The sequence below is a fragment of the Falco cherrug genome, chromosome 5 (genome assembly GCF_023634085.1).
Source record: "Falco cherrug isolate bFalChe1 chromosome 5, bFalChe1.pri, whole genome shotgun sequence".
In the NCBI taxonomy this organism is placed as follows: domain Eukaryota; kingdom Metazoa; phylum Chordata; class Aves; order Falconiformes; family Falconidae; genus Falco; species Falco cherrug.
The window spans coordinates 68,923,754-68,940,109 of record NC_073701.1 but is presented as its reverse complement, the minus strand read 5'-3'; the positions used below and the strand labels follow the sequence as shown (position 1 = coordinate 68,940,109).

Below are 16,356 nucleotides of genomic sequence, written 5' to 3'. Positions count from 1 at the left end.
GCGCTCGGGAGCGCCCAGCGCTGCTCCCTGTACCGGGCTGTGGAAACCCTTGCGGCTCAGTCCCTGCTGGCAGAGGGGGGAGGGGGGGAGGAAATACGGGAAGCGGGGGGCGGGGGGCTGCAAAAGCACGCGCTGCGCTCTCCCACGTACGCCCCAGGCCCCGGCGGCCCCTCCCCTCGGGGAGCCCTCCCCGCCCATCGGCGGGCCCCGCCGGCCCGTGGCTGCCGGCCGTTCTGAGCACGCACGGCTGCTCTCAGCACGCACGGCTGCTGGCGCATGTGCGGCCAAGGCAGAGGCTGCGGAGGCCGGCGGGGCGCTGCTGCTCCCCGGCCGTTCGTACCGCCGGGCCGGGGACGGAGCGTTTCGGCCGCCCGGGCGTGATGGAGCAGCTGGGGAAGCGGCCTGGGCCGGCGGCTCGGCTGGACATCATCCTCCGGCACCTCTCCCCGCGGCTGGCCGCAGCCCCGGCTCCTGTATCCTTTGCGATGTGGGGGCGGGGCGAGGGGGGCGGGGGGACCCCCCGGGCTCGGGGCTCGGCTTCCCCCGCCGCAGCGAGATCTGCCCCTCGCTCCCCGCTCCCGCGTGGCTGTGGGCGCCGCCGGCGGTTTGCCCTACGAGGGCACCCTGCCGGGAAGGGCACCGGGCAGCGTCCCTGCGCCGTGCCCTGGGTACGGGGTGGTGACGTGCAGCGGGGCCGTGCGCCGTGCAGCCCCCCAGCGAGCCGGGGGGGGCCAGGGCAGTGCTTCCCCCGGCTGCCCCGGCTGGGGTTTTGGGGCCAGCGCCGCCCGGGGCCGCGTCCCTGCGCTCCAGCCCTGCCGCCCCTCAGCTGCCGGGACACGCAGCTGCCGCGCCGCCCCCCCGGCACCTCTCCGCCGCACTGGGCAGGGGGGCTGCCGGCAGCGAAGCGGCCTCTCGGGGACTGGAGGGGTTCGGGGAGGTAAATGCCAGGCTCAGACTGGACTGGTAGACCAGCAGCAGGCAACACATCGAGGTTTGGTTTGCGAGGTGGAAACGCTGGAGGCTGCCAGAGAAACGAAACCAGGCCGGAAAGCCGTTCTCACGTTGGTCTGTTCTGTGTTTCCAAAAGTTAAATGAAGCCTGCTTGCAGATAGTATTTTTAAAGCTGCTGCCATAAATCTTGCTTTTTCAAAAAAAAATTTAAAACTGCTGATTCTCAGTGAGAGCTGAATGCTGACAAGTTACCTCTGAATTATAATAAACTGGCAAAGAAAACTTGATCAAACGGGATGTAGGGGTCTTCAAATATATTAAAAATTTGAAGACGGATAGCAGTTGACTGAGACTGCCGTAAGACAAAGGTGCAAGTAGAAACACAAAATAGGAAATAAACGCTAGGAGAATTACCCCAGTTGTAAAGACAGAGTAAGGAAGGAGAGGTGGTGCACAAGCTGTTTTGTTTTTAAATCCAGCTGCAATGGTCCTGATGCAAAGGACAAAAATATGTCTAAGCTGGGCTGGAGCAAGTGTGGAGCGTGTGGATAAAGTAAATGATGGAATCTAATCAGAATACATTTATTTGATCCACGTTACATCAGTGCACTGGTTTTGTTTTAATCTCTGGCTTTGGTAGGACAGTCACTCTTCCTCCCAGAAAAATGCCTCTTCTTTTACAAAAGAAGAAGTATCTTGACAGCAACACTGGTCACCCCTGGAGAAACAAAATGTGAAAAGCACGGGGTCTCTGCCCTGCCCTGGCGGAGTGCAGCTGTGTGCGCCCACCCCTGCGCTCAGTGAGCCCTGCAGCAGGGGTTAGCTGCCTTCTGCCGGCCCACCCCAGGCTCCCACCTTCCCAGCCTGGAAAAGACGGCATCCTGACCTTCCTTGTTTAAAATCAAACCTGTGTAATAGAGAGTTTAAGACCATCTTGTTTCCTCCTGCGGTTGCTGTTAGGGATTGGTATGTCAGGGGCTGGTGTGTGTTGGTGGTGTTGGTGTACTGGAAGATGAGTTATCTCTGCGTAACAGCGGAAAAACTCCGCCTTCACAGAGCTGCCTTGTGTGGTCCCGGGAAGGAGAGGCAGCATCAGAAGGTGAAATGCAGCAGATTTTTCTTAGGAGCTTGATGTAGGAGCCAGAGGGGAGTGCTGAGCTGGTAACACCAGCACTTACCTCCTTACAGGAAGGCAGGTGAGAAAAAGCCGCTTTCACTGGTGCTTGTGGAAAACCTTCATTCCTACAGCTGTGAAGTCAGCTCGCGTGCTGCCTCTGGGCCACGGGGCAAAACCCAGCACACTGACTGCAGAAGTGAAGGTTTCCTCAAAATGCAAACAGGTAGGGGAGGTTCAGAAATCAACTGCACCTCTTGAGTGATTTGGGTGTTTGGGTTCTTCAGGTCAAACCCTGCTCTGCTGCTGGCAGAGAGGGGGCTGTCAGGCCAGGACCACCTCACCAGCTGTTCGTGAGATGGCTTCCAAGAGAATGACACACGTTTACTGTGCTTGTCTTAGATACGCAGGAATTTGCACCATCCCTTGAGACTCCGCAAGGAGATGCTTTAGGAAAGCTTCTGGGGATCTTGAACGTGCTTTGCCTGTGGTTTGGTCTGTCCAGAAGTGTTTACTTGCTTCTGAGTCCACCCAAGTGTTATATTGCCTGCGCAGCTGGCTGGCATGTCTGTGAATACCTTAATCCCAAAAGGGGCGTCTGAGCGGGAGGGAAAAGTTTAAATACTAAATGTCCTCACCAAAAGGAGCTGCTGGAGGTGGCATCTCCTTCCCAGCCTGCGTGCCTCTTGTTTTTGGTTGTCCAAGCAACCCGCGCTTGTCCTTTGAGCATTGCAAGGTGGCAAGAGCAAAACCAGTGAGAGGAAGAGGCACTGCAAAAACCAGGAGGAAGGTGCTCAAATGGAGCCCAGGGCCTGGAGGACTTGCCTGCTGTTCCCTGCTTGTGGGAGGTGGAGGAGTGTTGGGGAGGGCATCGCAGCTGGGCTTCAGCCACTGCCTGTGTCTCCATTAGTCCAAGTGCCTGTGGACATTTAGGAGCCTGAGTGGCCAGGAGTCCCATTTTGAGTCCTGAAATCGGACCTGAAATGTGGCGTGTGGCGCAGCAGTGCCCTCAGTTGGGGAATACCTTGCTCTGGGCTCTGCTGGGATGGTTTCTACCTGGTCTCCCCATTCATTCCGTCTCTCTTCCATCGGATTCTCAGCACCTTTTCCTCCTTCTGGCTCATCATTTTTGCGTGTTTGATGTTTCTTCTCCTACCATATATGACTCTTGACCAGCTAATGTTTAAGCTTCCCGGTGTAGGGTCCATAGACACAATTGTGGTTAAACCTGTTCCTTACTCCAGAAGGGTGCATGCTTTTATGGCACATTTAGGAGGTAGTGATGGGCAGTAGAGGAGTCTTTTAAAACCCCGAAACACAGGGGTCTCCAAACAGGCATGTGCAGACCCAGAGCTCTGCATGAAAATGTTCTTTTTTTGGCCTTGCCCCAGGTGACACTTCCCTACCATGCACAAAGCTCTTGTGAGGCTTCATTAGCAAGTGGGATTTAATTGCTCCCTCACAAGAATGCCTCTCTCTGCACAGGAGGACACAACTGCATTTATTTAACCCTGCTGAAGTGCATTTTGAGGTGGGGGACGAGCCCCGTGCTCTCCTCCCTGAGAGGAGATTTGGTCCCTGTCAGGTTTGGGAGGGACCAAATCTCAGTGGTACCTGGAGCGAGGGCGAGGGTTTGCACCTCATGGGAGCGTGAAGTCGCAGATTCACCCCCTATGACTGCTGGCTCTGAATTTGGGGTGTAGGAGGGGAGGGGTGGAGCAGCACTCCCCGGAGGCCGTGCAGGTTTTGGGTAGGTCTGGTGCCCTCTCGAGCGCAGGGAGGGAAACCGAGCAAGCAGACACGACTGAGCGTCTCACTGGGTGTCTTGATGTTGTGGGAGGTGGATGGAGGCGTGTGGGCTGCTCTGGGGTCTCAGGCGTTTTGTACTGGCTTTGCTACATGCGTTGGCAAGGCTGTACTGTGCTGTTGTTTTATACTTGTCTGCCAGATGTGCTACTCCGAAGCTGGAAAAGATATTTTTAGAAGCAAAATAAACAAGAACACGAGTTGAATGTCCAGCACGGCATTTATCTTTAAGATGAACTGCATTGTAGGATTCAGGATGTGTGTGTACAGATGTTCTTATAATCTATTGTGCTTGAGTGTATACTTCTTAATTTCCATCCCAGGCAAGCTTTCCTACTTCAGCCCAAGTTAGCGCTGTTCCTCAGCCAGGGAGGTTTTGGTAAGCTGCATCTTCCTTTGTAGACATAAAAAAAATAACCCGCAGGACTAAATGCATTTTTCCACCCTAACACGTGTTGATCACTCAACATTGTGTCGCCTTTCACTTTTCAAGGGTATCTTTTCCTTTGTTTAACTGTAGTTTCATAAAAAAGCTTAACAACATATCTGGAAAATGTCTGAGTGGATTATCTGACTGCAGAGGCTATTCTCATGTGCTTCAGCATCTGTGTTGAGAGTAAGGCTGCTGAGGACAGATCCCAGCTTTCCTGCTCACTTCTCCACTTTGGGAAGGCATGAGGGGGACTCCTGGAATTCTGTCGCAGAAGTAGTGGGTGGCTGTGGGCAGAGATGCTGCAAAGCCATGGACACGCTGTGCCAGCTCTGCTGGGGCATGAGAAACACTGCACACCTGCAGAGCTGGGGTGGGCATGGAGGTGGGGCAGGTTTCTCACTGATTCTCCCCAGCTGCTGCTGATCTCCCGCGTGTCACCATCTTCCTGCCAGTCTTGCCAACACTGCTCCTGTTGCTCTGCCTGGCCCTACTAACGTGTTTCTCCTCTGTGTCCCAGCTACACCCTGGACAACGATGTCCTCACCACAGAGCAAAGGCAGTTCTACGAAGACAACGGCTATCTGCTCATTAAGAAGCTTGTTTCTGATGAAGACATTGAGCGCTTCAGGTACAGGGTGCTTGCCTAAGGTGATGGGAGATCCTATGTGCAGCAGTATTCCAAGGGAGCTCTGGGAAGCTGGATGAAGCTGAATTCTCCCAACACAGATGTTCCCTCTGCTTTGCAGGAAGGAGTTTGTGAGGATCTGTAAAAAAGAAGTGCATCTACCAGGAGCTATGATTATGAAAGATGAGTCCCTGAGATCCCGGTATGGTCAGTCTGAAAAAGTAGTTAATAAAGTGCAGGACTTCCAGGAAGATGAAGAGTTGTTCAGATACTGTACTCTGCCAGAGGTAAAAAAAAAAACCAACAAACCCAAACCAAAAAAAAACCCAACACTCAAAAGGGAGATGGTGGTGGAACAGCCTATATGAATGTATCTGTGTTTTGTTGCCTCTGTAAAGCTTTTTTTTGGTTCCACTAAAGCTTTATCCTTTATGCTTTAGAACCCCTGTATGTCACTCCCATAAGTACCTATGTGAGGAAGGAATATCAAGCCATCTTTTAAGAGTGTTCTGCACGAACATGGGATGGGTGGTGGTCAGGGAAGAAGACTTAAAGGAGCGCCTCTCTGGTCCTGTGGTGCAGAACCAGTCAGGAATGTGACTAGCCCAAACTGTGCCAGGCTAGTAGGATAGATCAGCAGCATTTTCTGAATGTCTTTTATCCAGGCAAAGCATCTGTCCTCTGGGCGGATCCAGCTTTGTAGCCAATGTTCATGTTGTGGCAGACAGCCACAGCTTCATGGAGGTATGGCCCTCCCCATCTTTCCAAGCCCACCCAGCAGCCTGCTGCACCATCTTCCACCTTGGCCCCCTGCATGCCCGTTTGTGTGTCACGCCAGCTCCTGCCTCCTGTCCTGGCCTCCTCTGCCTGTGCCCTAGTCCTCAGCCAAACATCCAGGTCCCAGTGCTTCCTCAGCAATCTTTCATCTTGTCTTTCCTGTTCCTAATAGTTGGTTTTTTTCTGTTTTCTTCCACATAGATCCTCAGATATGTTGAGTGCTTCACAGGGCCAAACATCATGGCAATGCACACCATGCTGATAAATAAACTTCCAGATTCTGGTAAGGAAAACTTGGATAAGAAGAAAACTGTTGCATGTATGCAATCTGTCTGGCCAGAATTCAACTTAGTGGTTTAGAAAAGCTGTTTGAAAAAAATGAGACAAATTGCAACTAAATAACTTTGAAAATGTACAAAGCCACTTTGGAAATAGTTTGTTTTCTTTTTACTTTAGCTTATTGAGTTAACATTTGTCTTTCAACGTTCAGTGGGTGTTTGCTAAAGATGGTGGTTGTCTTGGCTGCACCACTCACATGTTCAAAGTGGGCAAGTGAGCTCCCCACTCAGCCAGCTGCACCTGCGTAGAGGCCCACGGTTTAAAACATGACAGGCTTTTTCAGCCCAGCTTGCTGAATGCATTGAAAACAAGCGCTTCCATGGACCCCAGTAAAAGGCAATAAATACAGAGATCATCCTTTGCCTGGAGTTTATACGCTCCCGACCTCACTGACAGTTGTTGTGCGCTCAGTGCTTTGATATGAAGATACTTGAATAAGTGCCAAAAGAAGGGTTTTGAAGCCTGGCTTTGTCTCCTGCTGTTGGAATTTGAGATCGTAATTGATACAAGGGTGATGGGCAGGGAGAGAGGAAGAGAACCAGACTAACCATATTACAGTTTTTCAAAGTAGCTTTGACTCTGCATGAGCTGTTTTGGTTTAGCAAAGCTGAGACCTGAGCTATGTTTCTTACTCTTGGGTGTGCAGCTTCTGAGCAGATACATAGTGCACTGGGTTATTAAAATACTGAGTTTGTTCAAGTCGTCTCCACTTGTCGTCTTAGATACTCCACAGAAAGCTGTGCCATTTTGGTTTGGAAATTCAACAGGAGACCATACATTTTTAAAGTAAATACAAACCCATAATTTAGGACAAGAAATGGGAAGCTGCTCCGTATTTGCAAGGTCTCCATTCAGTATCTTTGAGGAGTACTTTAGGAGAGGTGCAGCTCTCAGGAGAGTTTTCCAGGCTGCCCAAAGTCTAAATAGTATGGCAAATGAGGCAAGTGGAAACATCCTAACTATATCTATTTGAGGAGCAAACTCAATGGCAAAATAAATATATAAATAATATATAGAAAGCTGTTTTGGTGTGGATGATATGTTTCCATTTTCATAGTGGGAAAAGAAGTAACAAACAAAACTTCAGGAACAGTAATTTTTGTTAGGCTTCAAGGAAAAAGAGCCTCTAGGGTGAAGGCTAATAGATTGCTAGGTAGCCAGTCTAAGGAGGCTGCAGCCCATAAATTGAGATATATATTTTTTTAAAAAGAAGGCTAAATAAACATGTGTTTGGTGCAGCACAGACAGGGTTGATTCTGCTTGCAACACAGTGATAGATCAAGTGAGTACAGGCGGCTGTTTGAAAGTCTTTGTACTGGGAAAGGTTTGTGCAAGACTGTGCTGGTTAAAGTTCACAGAACTGGAGAGCAGCCAAAGTGAATGGTGAAAACTGGGCGGGGGGGGGTTGGTGGTGAAGGCCAGCAAAAAGAGTCTTCTGAGGGACTGCAAAGCCAGGCAGCCTCCTGGCATTCATTGTGTCCCTGTGCCACTGCTGACCGAAGAGCCACCACTGCGCTCCTGGTCCATCTTGGGATGGGTGTAAGCTAACCCATCTGGCTTCCAAGGCAGTGGTGGGCTGGAGCAGACGCTGGGTACACAAAGTCTCTCCAGTGGTGAGCAGCAGCTTCTTTGGACACGTTAGGATGAGTGCAGTGGTTTAACGGGAAGGAAAAGGCTGTGTTACATTCGATGAGGTTGAAGGTTTTGAACCTGTGTTGCAGATAAACAGACTTTTCTTCACCCCATGCATCAGGACTTGCACTATTTCCCCTTCCGGCCTGCAGCCCGCATCGTGTGCTCCTGGACCGCCATGGAGAGGGCCGACCAGGACAATGGGTGCCTGGTCGTGCAGCCAGGGACGCACAAGGAGCCCCTGAAGCCTCATGGCTATCCCAAGTGGGAGGTAGAGTGTCACAGGGAGCTTGGGAAGGGCGTGTGTGTTGGGACCACATTTTGGCTGGGGAGAGTTCACTGTGGAGGGGTGATGCGCAGGTCAGAGCTTAGGTTTTCATGGTTCTTCTGTTTATGCAAGCACTGACTTGTTGCTTCAGGAGAGACTTGCTTTGTTGGCCTCACTGCATGTAACCCGGATAGATTTGCCTCTGTTCCCACTTTCACCTAGAAATTGTCCAGCATGTCATGGCGTAACAGTGTAAACACATGCAACCATTTTCCACTGCCTTTGCCAAATCTGAGGACTCTTTCTCTCCTATGGATTTGTTCCTGCGTGGTGAGCATGTGGGCTGTCCCAAAGAGGAGAGATTGGATAGTAAACAGCTGGATGCAATTAGATATCAAGCAGTATTGTCCTCTTAAGAACAGATGTCTCCTGACCTGGCCTGGTGTTGGTGAGGGTTATACTAGGAGCAGAAGGCTGGACTTGAGACCACTGGTGGCATCAGGCCACACTTGTGGGATTCACCAGTGCTCTCCCCTGTTCTCTCCAGCTGGGAAATATTAGTAATTGTCTGAGTACAGCCTCAGAAAATTGAAAAAGTATTAGTTTGCTGTACCTCAGGCTTGAAGTAGGAAGACTTGTAGGCAAGTGGGCAGGCTTTTAGTTGGGCATACCAAATACACTGCCCGGAGGAAAGCACATTAGTAGTTGTCCCTGCTGTCCCTTGCACTGAGAATCGGCACTTGCTCTAATTTTAACCAAGTGGTTTCAACTCAGCCTTTCTTTCTAGGGTAAAACCAACAAACTTTTCCATGGACTGCTTGATGAAGATGAGCAGAGTCCCAGGGTTCACCTTGTCATGGAGAAGGGAGACACAGTGTTCTTCCATCCCCTGCTCATTCATGGCTCTGGGATAAACAAGACATCAGGTTTCCGAAAGGTAGGAAACCATCTCTTGATACAGCTCTTGATATTTTTGATTTTTTTTAAACTGATCAAACTATCTTCCCCCTACCCAAGCTCATGAATATGCAGATGAACTTTTAAATGAGTTTTTAGCTTCCTAGTACACTTTTAAACTCTCCTTTTTAATCTTTTTATTTTTAAACATCTCTGTCTTTTGGGAGAAGAGCATGCTGTGAATCTGTTGGAGAAAAACAGAGCAAAAGCAGAAACTAGATAGCGAATCTCTGTGTGAAGCCTGGCTGGCTGTACTTGCTTTTCCAATAGTTGCCTTTCAGCTGTCCCAAATATCAAGAGCTTCACTGACTTTCTTCCGTCTGCATTCTTGGTATCTCGTCTCTGGATAGCAGGAGTCTTCATCATCCAAAAATTAAGTTATTTATATGATAACGTGATCCATTTTTCTATTAAAGATTTGTTTACACATCGTCTGTTTGTTTTGCGTTGCTATTATTTAACTGAAACAGGCAAAAGTGCCCTCCTTTTTGGAGGCCTGTTCCTTTTTCAGAAGTGGATTCATCCAGGCATGTAAGGGAACTGTAGCCTCTAGTGTAGCTGCTAGTTGCAATGCAGATATTTCCCCTCATGCATGCCAACTCAGGCTGCTGTATTTTGCTTTACCTCCACTGACTACTATAGGGCCCATTCTGTCAGCCCTAGTAGCAGGTTACTGGTGTGGAATTCCTTTCTGGATAGTCCTGTATCCCGCGTCCTCACACTGTGCCAAATCCCAGCATTTGTCTGCCTTTGGGATAAATCAGTGAGCATCCTGGAGCTGGCCAGCTATGGTCCAGCACCCTTTGAGATCTGGCATGATCTTGCCTGCAGCTGGCATTGCTCGTGTAGTGTAATGAGAGAACAGCTTTCTTCTAGTGGGGCGTTTGTATTTATTTCCTCTAGACTCTGCTTAAGCAAGAGCTGATTCCAGATTAAGTGGGTTGATGTGACTGTCTGGGTGCAGAAGGTAAGAATCCTTACTGAACACACAGGTCTGCTCCAACCCTGACTTTCTATTCGCACTCTATTTGCTGGTATTCTGAGATCAAGTAGTACAGTTCATGCTGGGGAAGTGTTTGGGAGAGAAGGGAAGGAAGAAAAGCACATCAGCCAGCGAGAGTATTTCTCCAAGGGGACAGACGCTCTCAGGAGAGCTGGAGAGCTTGGAAAGGAGGAAGGAATTTGCTGCCATGATCTGTAAGGAGCAGGTGGGGTGTCCACAGTCTGGGATGCACGAGATTTTTTAACACAGCTCATTCATAATCGATGTGGTAGTAAGTGCTGCCCAATTTCCTCACGCAGAGCATAAGCTGTCACTTTGCCAGCTCAGAGTGCTACTACATTGACGTCAAGAACACGACTCAAGAGCACCTGGAGAAAGAAATGGCAGAAATGGTTCACAAGAAATACAACATGGCTTCCATGGAACTCAGGGTAAGACCTGGCTGTATGCTGTGTGTTACAATCCAGGTCAGTTCCCTTTCCTAAGTCTCTCTCATGTGACAGATTTGTGCTTTTTGCTATACCCAGGTTGGCAGATCAAGCTGTGCCAAGCAGAGGTGCCTGGCAGAATAAAAGACCTGATGTACAGAGGATGACCAGCAGGCCTTTTTGGGGCCTTTTTGCTCCTAAGGCTGCTTCTTGCTATGCTGGAGAGGTGGCCCTTCTCTCTGGGCAGCCCCTTCACATCCCTTGAGCTCTAGAAGTTCCTCCAGCTCTGCTTGTCCAAACAGGTTTTGTGAGGATGCCTTATCCCTTCCAGTGCTGGCTGAGTTGGTAGAGACGGGATCAGCACTTCATTATGTGACTGCAGCTGATGTTGTAGCAGAAGTGAGGAGACACAGACGCTGCTGCTGTGAAGGCTCAGCTCTGAGGCTGCTCACGTGCACCTCTTAGGCCATTCAAGGGGGGCCAGGCTTCGCCCCACTGGGTAGCAGTGGGGAGGGCTAATGTGGCAAGGCAGGAATAGAGTGAAGTCTATGCAACCTTTGCCCTTCACTGCATCTCCTGGTTCATGGTTTGTTGTGCGGAGTGTGTCTGAACCAGAGCTCTTTGCGGTTATATATGGCCTGCACAATGTGAATAGGACGATGGGGTCATCTCTTGCCCTGATTTCACAAGTATAAGAAGGTACAATAAATTCAGTGCTTGTCCACAGTTTCTGTGTCTACAGTTCTTAGTTCCTCCTCCTAATGGCAGGTGAATTTTCCTTTTAAAACAAGCAGTCACATCTGACTGCAGTAGTAGACTGACTTTTTTTGGTTAAATATAATCCTAGACTTGAGGCTACAGCAGGTATGTCAGCAGCGATATACATCTGCCTCAAAAAAAAAAAAGGGGGGGGGGGGGGCGAGTAGTGGGCTCTTGCTGAATAACTGAAACCACTGTGTAAAATAGAAAGCAAATCTAAATTCTTCAGGGATTCAGCCACTGAAAGAAATATAAACCTTGTTACTGGGGTGGCAGTGTTCTGAATTTCTTAATCTGCAGCAGTTCCCAAACATGTGCACAGCCAGTATCAAGGCAGTAAAGTCTAGATGTAATAGGCAGCAATTTTCTTTTAAAATGTGCGTATTTTACAGATATTACACTATCTAGGGCATTCTGTGGGAGAGGACGTTCTTTTTCACTTTTGAGGTTTTTGTTTTGGTTTGTTTTTTCCCCACAGTGTGCTGGCTGTGGTGGGGGTTCCAGCTGTGTTTTGCAAGCCTGATCTTCCATGTTGTCAGCAAAGTTACAGCTTGCTTGACTTTTCCTGGAGTTATTTAGGTACACAGTGAGATACCAAGTGATACATAATCAGGCTCTCTCCTCCTGAATGGAAATGAGGATGTGGCCATACAAGCCTCTGATGAACCTGTGTTTTCATGTAGCTTTAAGCTTTTTTTCACTAGAACTGGAGCTTTCTCCCGAAGTGCCCAGCTCTTACATTTCACCTTCACAAGACTAAAGATAAGAACCAAATAATCCTCACACAAGGAAACTGAGGTAGGAGCCTGCCCAAGACTTACCTCCGTGAAGCAAACAGCAGTGGTCTTCTCTGATTTATAACCGGCAGAGATGCCTGCCCAGCATCTGATTTATGGCTAAGGGCTTGCATTTGTATCTGTTATTCCTGCTGGTTTCTGCTGCCCAAGGAGTATCGCTTACTCATGGGCAGCAGTATGCAAGGCATAGTCAGTTGGTGAGCTTTGTTGATCACCCAGAGGCGCACAAGGGAGGCACTGTGTGCGCAAGCAGGCAAGGGCGACTTCTGCAAGGGTAATGTTCACTGTGCTGCTCATGTTTCCTCTTCTGCCTCCTTCCAGAATTGAACCATGGGCACCTTGCCACCCCTGTAACACCCGTGAATAAACTCTCCTGAGGATGCAGGTTGCACTGCCTCCTTAGTTGGGGCTGTATTTTTGTTCTGGATGTTTAGTATTTGAAATTATATTCAGCAAATGTTTTGGTATGTTTTTCTGGGTAGGCAGCTAAGCTGAGAATGCTGTGTCTGTTTCCACCTCTGTAAATTGGAATCTTGGTTACCGTTTTGCTGGCCCTTAAGGCTTTTCCTTTGTGTTATTTTTGTTTTGAAGGATATGTGGAACTTCCGAGCACGGCTTGTGCAAGGGGAAAGAATCAACCTGTAGAACAACCTCTGAAGAGCAGGATGGAAATCACATGCCCGAGAACAAGCTTACCTGGTCAGAGAGTGCAGACCCTGCCTTGGCAGGCAGTGTTATGTGTGCTTTGATGATGTCTGTATTGGTAACTTAGCCAAATGCTGCATCATAAAATCATTTTATGCTAATAGAAAATAATTGCACTAAAGTTGAACAGCTGATGTACGTCAAAGAAAACCTAACCTAGAAAAAGAGAGATTTGCTGTGGTTATCTTAGACAATTGAAGAATTAAGGTCTTGAAAGACACCTTGATTTTCTCAATGTTTTCATTCTTGTTTTTTAAAAGTTTCTCACATGACGTACCTTTGAAATGATACTATACTAACATAAGATGTTATGCAAACGCTTCCAATGTTTCCAACTTCCTTTTCTATGCAAAATAATCAGTTTCACACAAGCCCTCAGTATGAGCTCACCTGGGAAGTTATTAGTACAGCTGATGATGATGGAGATATTGGTACCAGAAGAATCAACGGTGTAAGTAAAGAACAGGATAAAGGGGAAGCAGCAACCACGCACATAGAAAAATGGGATTAATGGGCTGGAACGTGACCTCTAGCAGCGTTCCTCAAACATGACCTGGTGTGGCATCGTATCTTACCGATCAGCACTGGCACAAGTGAAATACGTGGCTGACAGGGTTGGGAGCTACTGGGCCAGCAAACCATCATCCCATTGGACTTGTACAACCCATCCAAGGCTGTATGAAACGAGACAGTCCTCCTTTGAGTCTGGCAGGTCTGGGAAAATGTGCCTTTTGGTGCTGCCAGGTCAGGGAGACAGTTGGATGCTCCTCAGGATGCACTGGTGGCAGGGTGAAGTGACATGCACTGGAATAATCCTCTTGCCTTTCACAATGTTTTTCCTTGCTTTCTGAAAGGTTATTTTGCTGTCTATTTTTCAAAATGCACATTAAATCAGAGCAAAACTGCATTTGGGGGCTGCGTTGTATTATTTCTGTCACTCAGAAATTCTGACAGTGAGTGCATCGTTGAATACCCCAGTGCAAAACGGCGATCTTCTCCAGTCCCACTCCACCCAAAGAAGGTGCCAAAACAGCACCTGGAGGGCTTTCATGGCTCCTGCTCTGCTATCCTGCAGCTCAGGAGGTCACTCCAGTTGAGACAGGAGATCAGGTGCAGTACTGTCCTCCAAAATCTCCACCAGGGAACAAAAGGCTGCAGGTCAAAGCTGGTACAGTCATTTCATGCATGACAGCCTAAGGCAGAGGAGGGGTTTGCCCTTCTTTCTCTTTCTGCAGTGTCTATAGGTTTTCTTGTTTGTTTTTATGCTTTTTAAACAAGGTGAGGTTTGAGCACAGTTACTACGTTGGTCCTAAATCCTTGGTGGTGGGGTGCGGTGTGAGGACAGACCTCTCGGCAGCTTCTGGTTTGACCACACCACCAATAAGTCTGACAAGGGGGAGACTTTAGGACAGATCCCCAGCCTTGGTCGGTGGGTGATTTTGAGAATCCTTGTTCCTGCATCTCTTCCCATGCCCTCTCTATAACCCTGACACTGATCCTGCTCTTGGGGACATGTGCCATGATGCCTCTCCAGACTTGGACCTTCTCAGCCTGGTCTTTGCTTGCTGCATGGGCCCAAGTGAATTTCCAGTGAGCTGGGCATGCCTCTGTTGACTTTTCTGAGCTCTTGCTCCTAACCAAGCTGCTGCTTTCCTTGGGATTTTTGTGAAGACTTGCAGTATCCTGCCTGGTTCACAACACAGGATTCATGGAGATGCTTCATTGTCTGGCATTACTGGTGTAGCTGAGTTGACTGCAGAGGGACCTGTGTCTACAGAGAAGAGCTACAAATTCCCAGAATTTCCAGACTCTGAATTTCTCTTACTGACTGAGAGAGAGAAGGAAAGGAAGAAATTTAGCTTTGTTTTAAAAATGTGTGCATCTTGGCCTATGAATTTAGGTTTAAATTTCCTCTTTCAGAAGAACAAATCCATCAAAGACCTTGCAGATCGTCTAACAGCAGTTGTCCAACCTGAGGAGAGACTGATGTCACTCCTTTCTACAACAGGCTGAGGATACTCCAGAGCCTGGGGAGGACTAAGCTTAAGCAAGCTGCCCTCAGCTGTGTGCAGGGCCAGCACAGCTGCATCCTAGCTATGCCGAGGAGTCAGATCCCTGCCCCCTGAAATGACCCTGGGCAGAGCCACATGCAGCGGGGCTTCCTGGCTTCTTCTCAGCAAAGCTGCATGCTCATGGGTGTAGGACCATGTCCCTGGGAGCGTAAGGCTCTATAGGCACTTCCAGGATATTTGAGCAAGGGCTGGAGTCCAAAGGATGCTTCATCAGTTCATGTGAATATGACCTCCTGTGTGAGAGATCTACCTGGTAAGTGCTTGCTTGTTCCTGTTCCCACCCATCCCAGCCAGCAGAGATTCTGCAGTCACAGGTTTCCAAAGCACATGTCCCACCAGTGGAAATTCACCTCAGTCTCCAGCACTTGGCTTACTGGATAAAAACCAAAACTACAGCCATGTCTCCCAGGGTTTGGCTTCCTGGCAGTAGTGCAGCTGATGCGGGCATGTCAGGCGGGTGGCTGCAGAGGGAGCTGCAGCCACAGGAGAGCTGCAAGGTCTCATCAGCCTTTAGGTCTAAACTCCCTCTTTGAGCTACCACCACTGCAGCTGGAAGGGGAGGAGGAGAGGAAAAGCCATCAAGTCGCCTGCTTTTTCCTCCCAGGAGGAAACCTGCCCAGCGTGCCACAGCCCTATGAAAAACAAGTGCAGGGACCCAAGTGCTATTCTCAGACACACTGCCCATCCCTCAATGATTTTTGCAATCCCAAAGTATCAAGCTATTTCCATCAGAAAGGGATTTATTATTTTTCTATCCTGTGAAAATCTCCTGTGTAAAAAAAGAAAAGCCCTGCCAAGAGGACTGTGTTCAACCTGTGGCCTCCGTCTTTTTTGGAGTCTGAAGAGACTGAAGGGGAGCTGACACCAGTTTGCAACGAGGATATGCTGCATTCAACCCACTCCCGCTCTTTGCAGCAAGGGCTGTCCTGCCACCTTCCCTCCTGCCAGGGCCTCGACCCGCTGGCTGTGAAGCTGGCCCAGGCCGAGGGGCAGGATGAAGGATAGCAAGCTCCAGCAAGACAAACCCCACCTTTCAGCAGTGTCTGCTTCACAGCACAGAGCTTGAGGTAAAAGTGAGGATGAACTGGCTTCACACTGATGGCACAAGCTCATCTGAACTGTGACGTGGCAGGGCTGAAGTCCGCTTCGCAAGGTGGTGAGGCTCTGTGGCACAGGGACAACAGAGGACATGTGCAAGGATGTCCAAAATCATCTTCTGAACTGTGCTACAGGTTTGTTATGGATCATTATTCAATCTCTTCTCTCAGAGATTGAGTTGTATTTATCTTCTCTCAGATATCATTCACAGAGTTAATGTAGGCAGATGAGAGTACTCAGTGCACTGCTAAGGACAGTGTACGCTGAAGGTATAATTTTTAAATATGTCCCAACTTGAGAGGAATACAAGGCCTTTGCAACCTCTGCAGCTCCTTATTTCTAAGCTGGCTTCACTTCTCCACTTTTCCTTCTCTCCGTGCTCCAGGATTTCCCCTCCAGGCTTTTTCTTTCCCAGCCGGACACTGTCAGAGGATGGGAGCCATGACGCTATTTAACTTAGCAAACCACCCATGCCAGCACAGATGTGGTACATGACTGAGCATGGCAGGTTCTGCATGCTTGTTGGCTATGTCCTCACAGCCATCAAGGCAGCTGCTGGAAGCTGTGAATGAGCAGGGTACAAGAAAGGGAG

The 16,356-nt window shown here is 49.1% G+C and overlaps 1 protein-coding gene across 1 annotated transcript; it reads left to right on the top strand.

Annotated features, from left to right (window-relative positions):
- The first annotated feature begins 231 nt into the window (after window positions 1-231).
- Window positions 232-13,501, top strand: PHYH (phytanoyl-CoA 2-hydroxylase). Its single transcript, XM_055711223.1, has 9 exons — window positions 232-473; window positions 4,195-4,250; window positions 4,822-4,932; window positions 5,051-5,216; window positions 5,908-5,989; window positions 7,767-7,948; window positions 8,733-8,882; window positions 10,205-10,336; window positions 12,481-13,501. The coding sequence occupies exons 1-9, from the start codon at window positions 381-383 to the stop codon at window positions 12,532-12,534; spliced, it is 1,026 nt and encodes a 341-aa protein (XP_055567198.1). The 5' UTR covers window positions 232-380; the 3' UTR covers window positions 12,535-13,501.
- The last annotated feature ends 2,855 nt before the right edge of the window (window positions 13,502-16,356 follow it).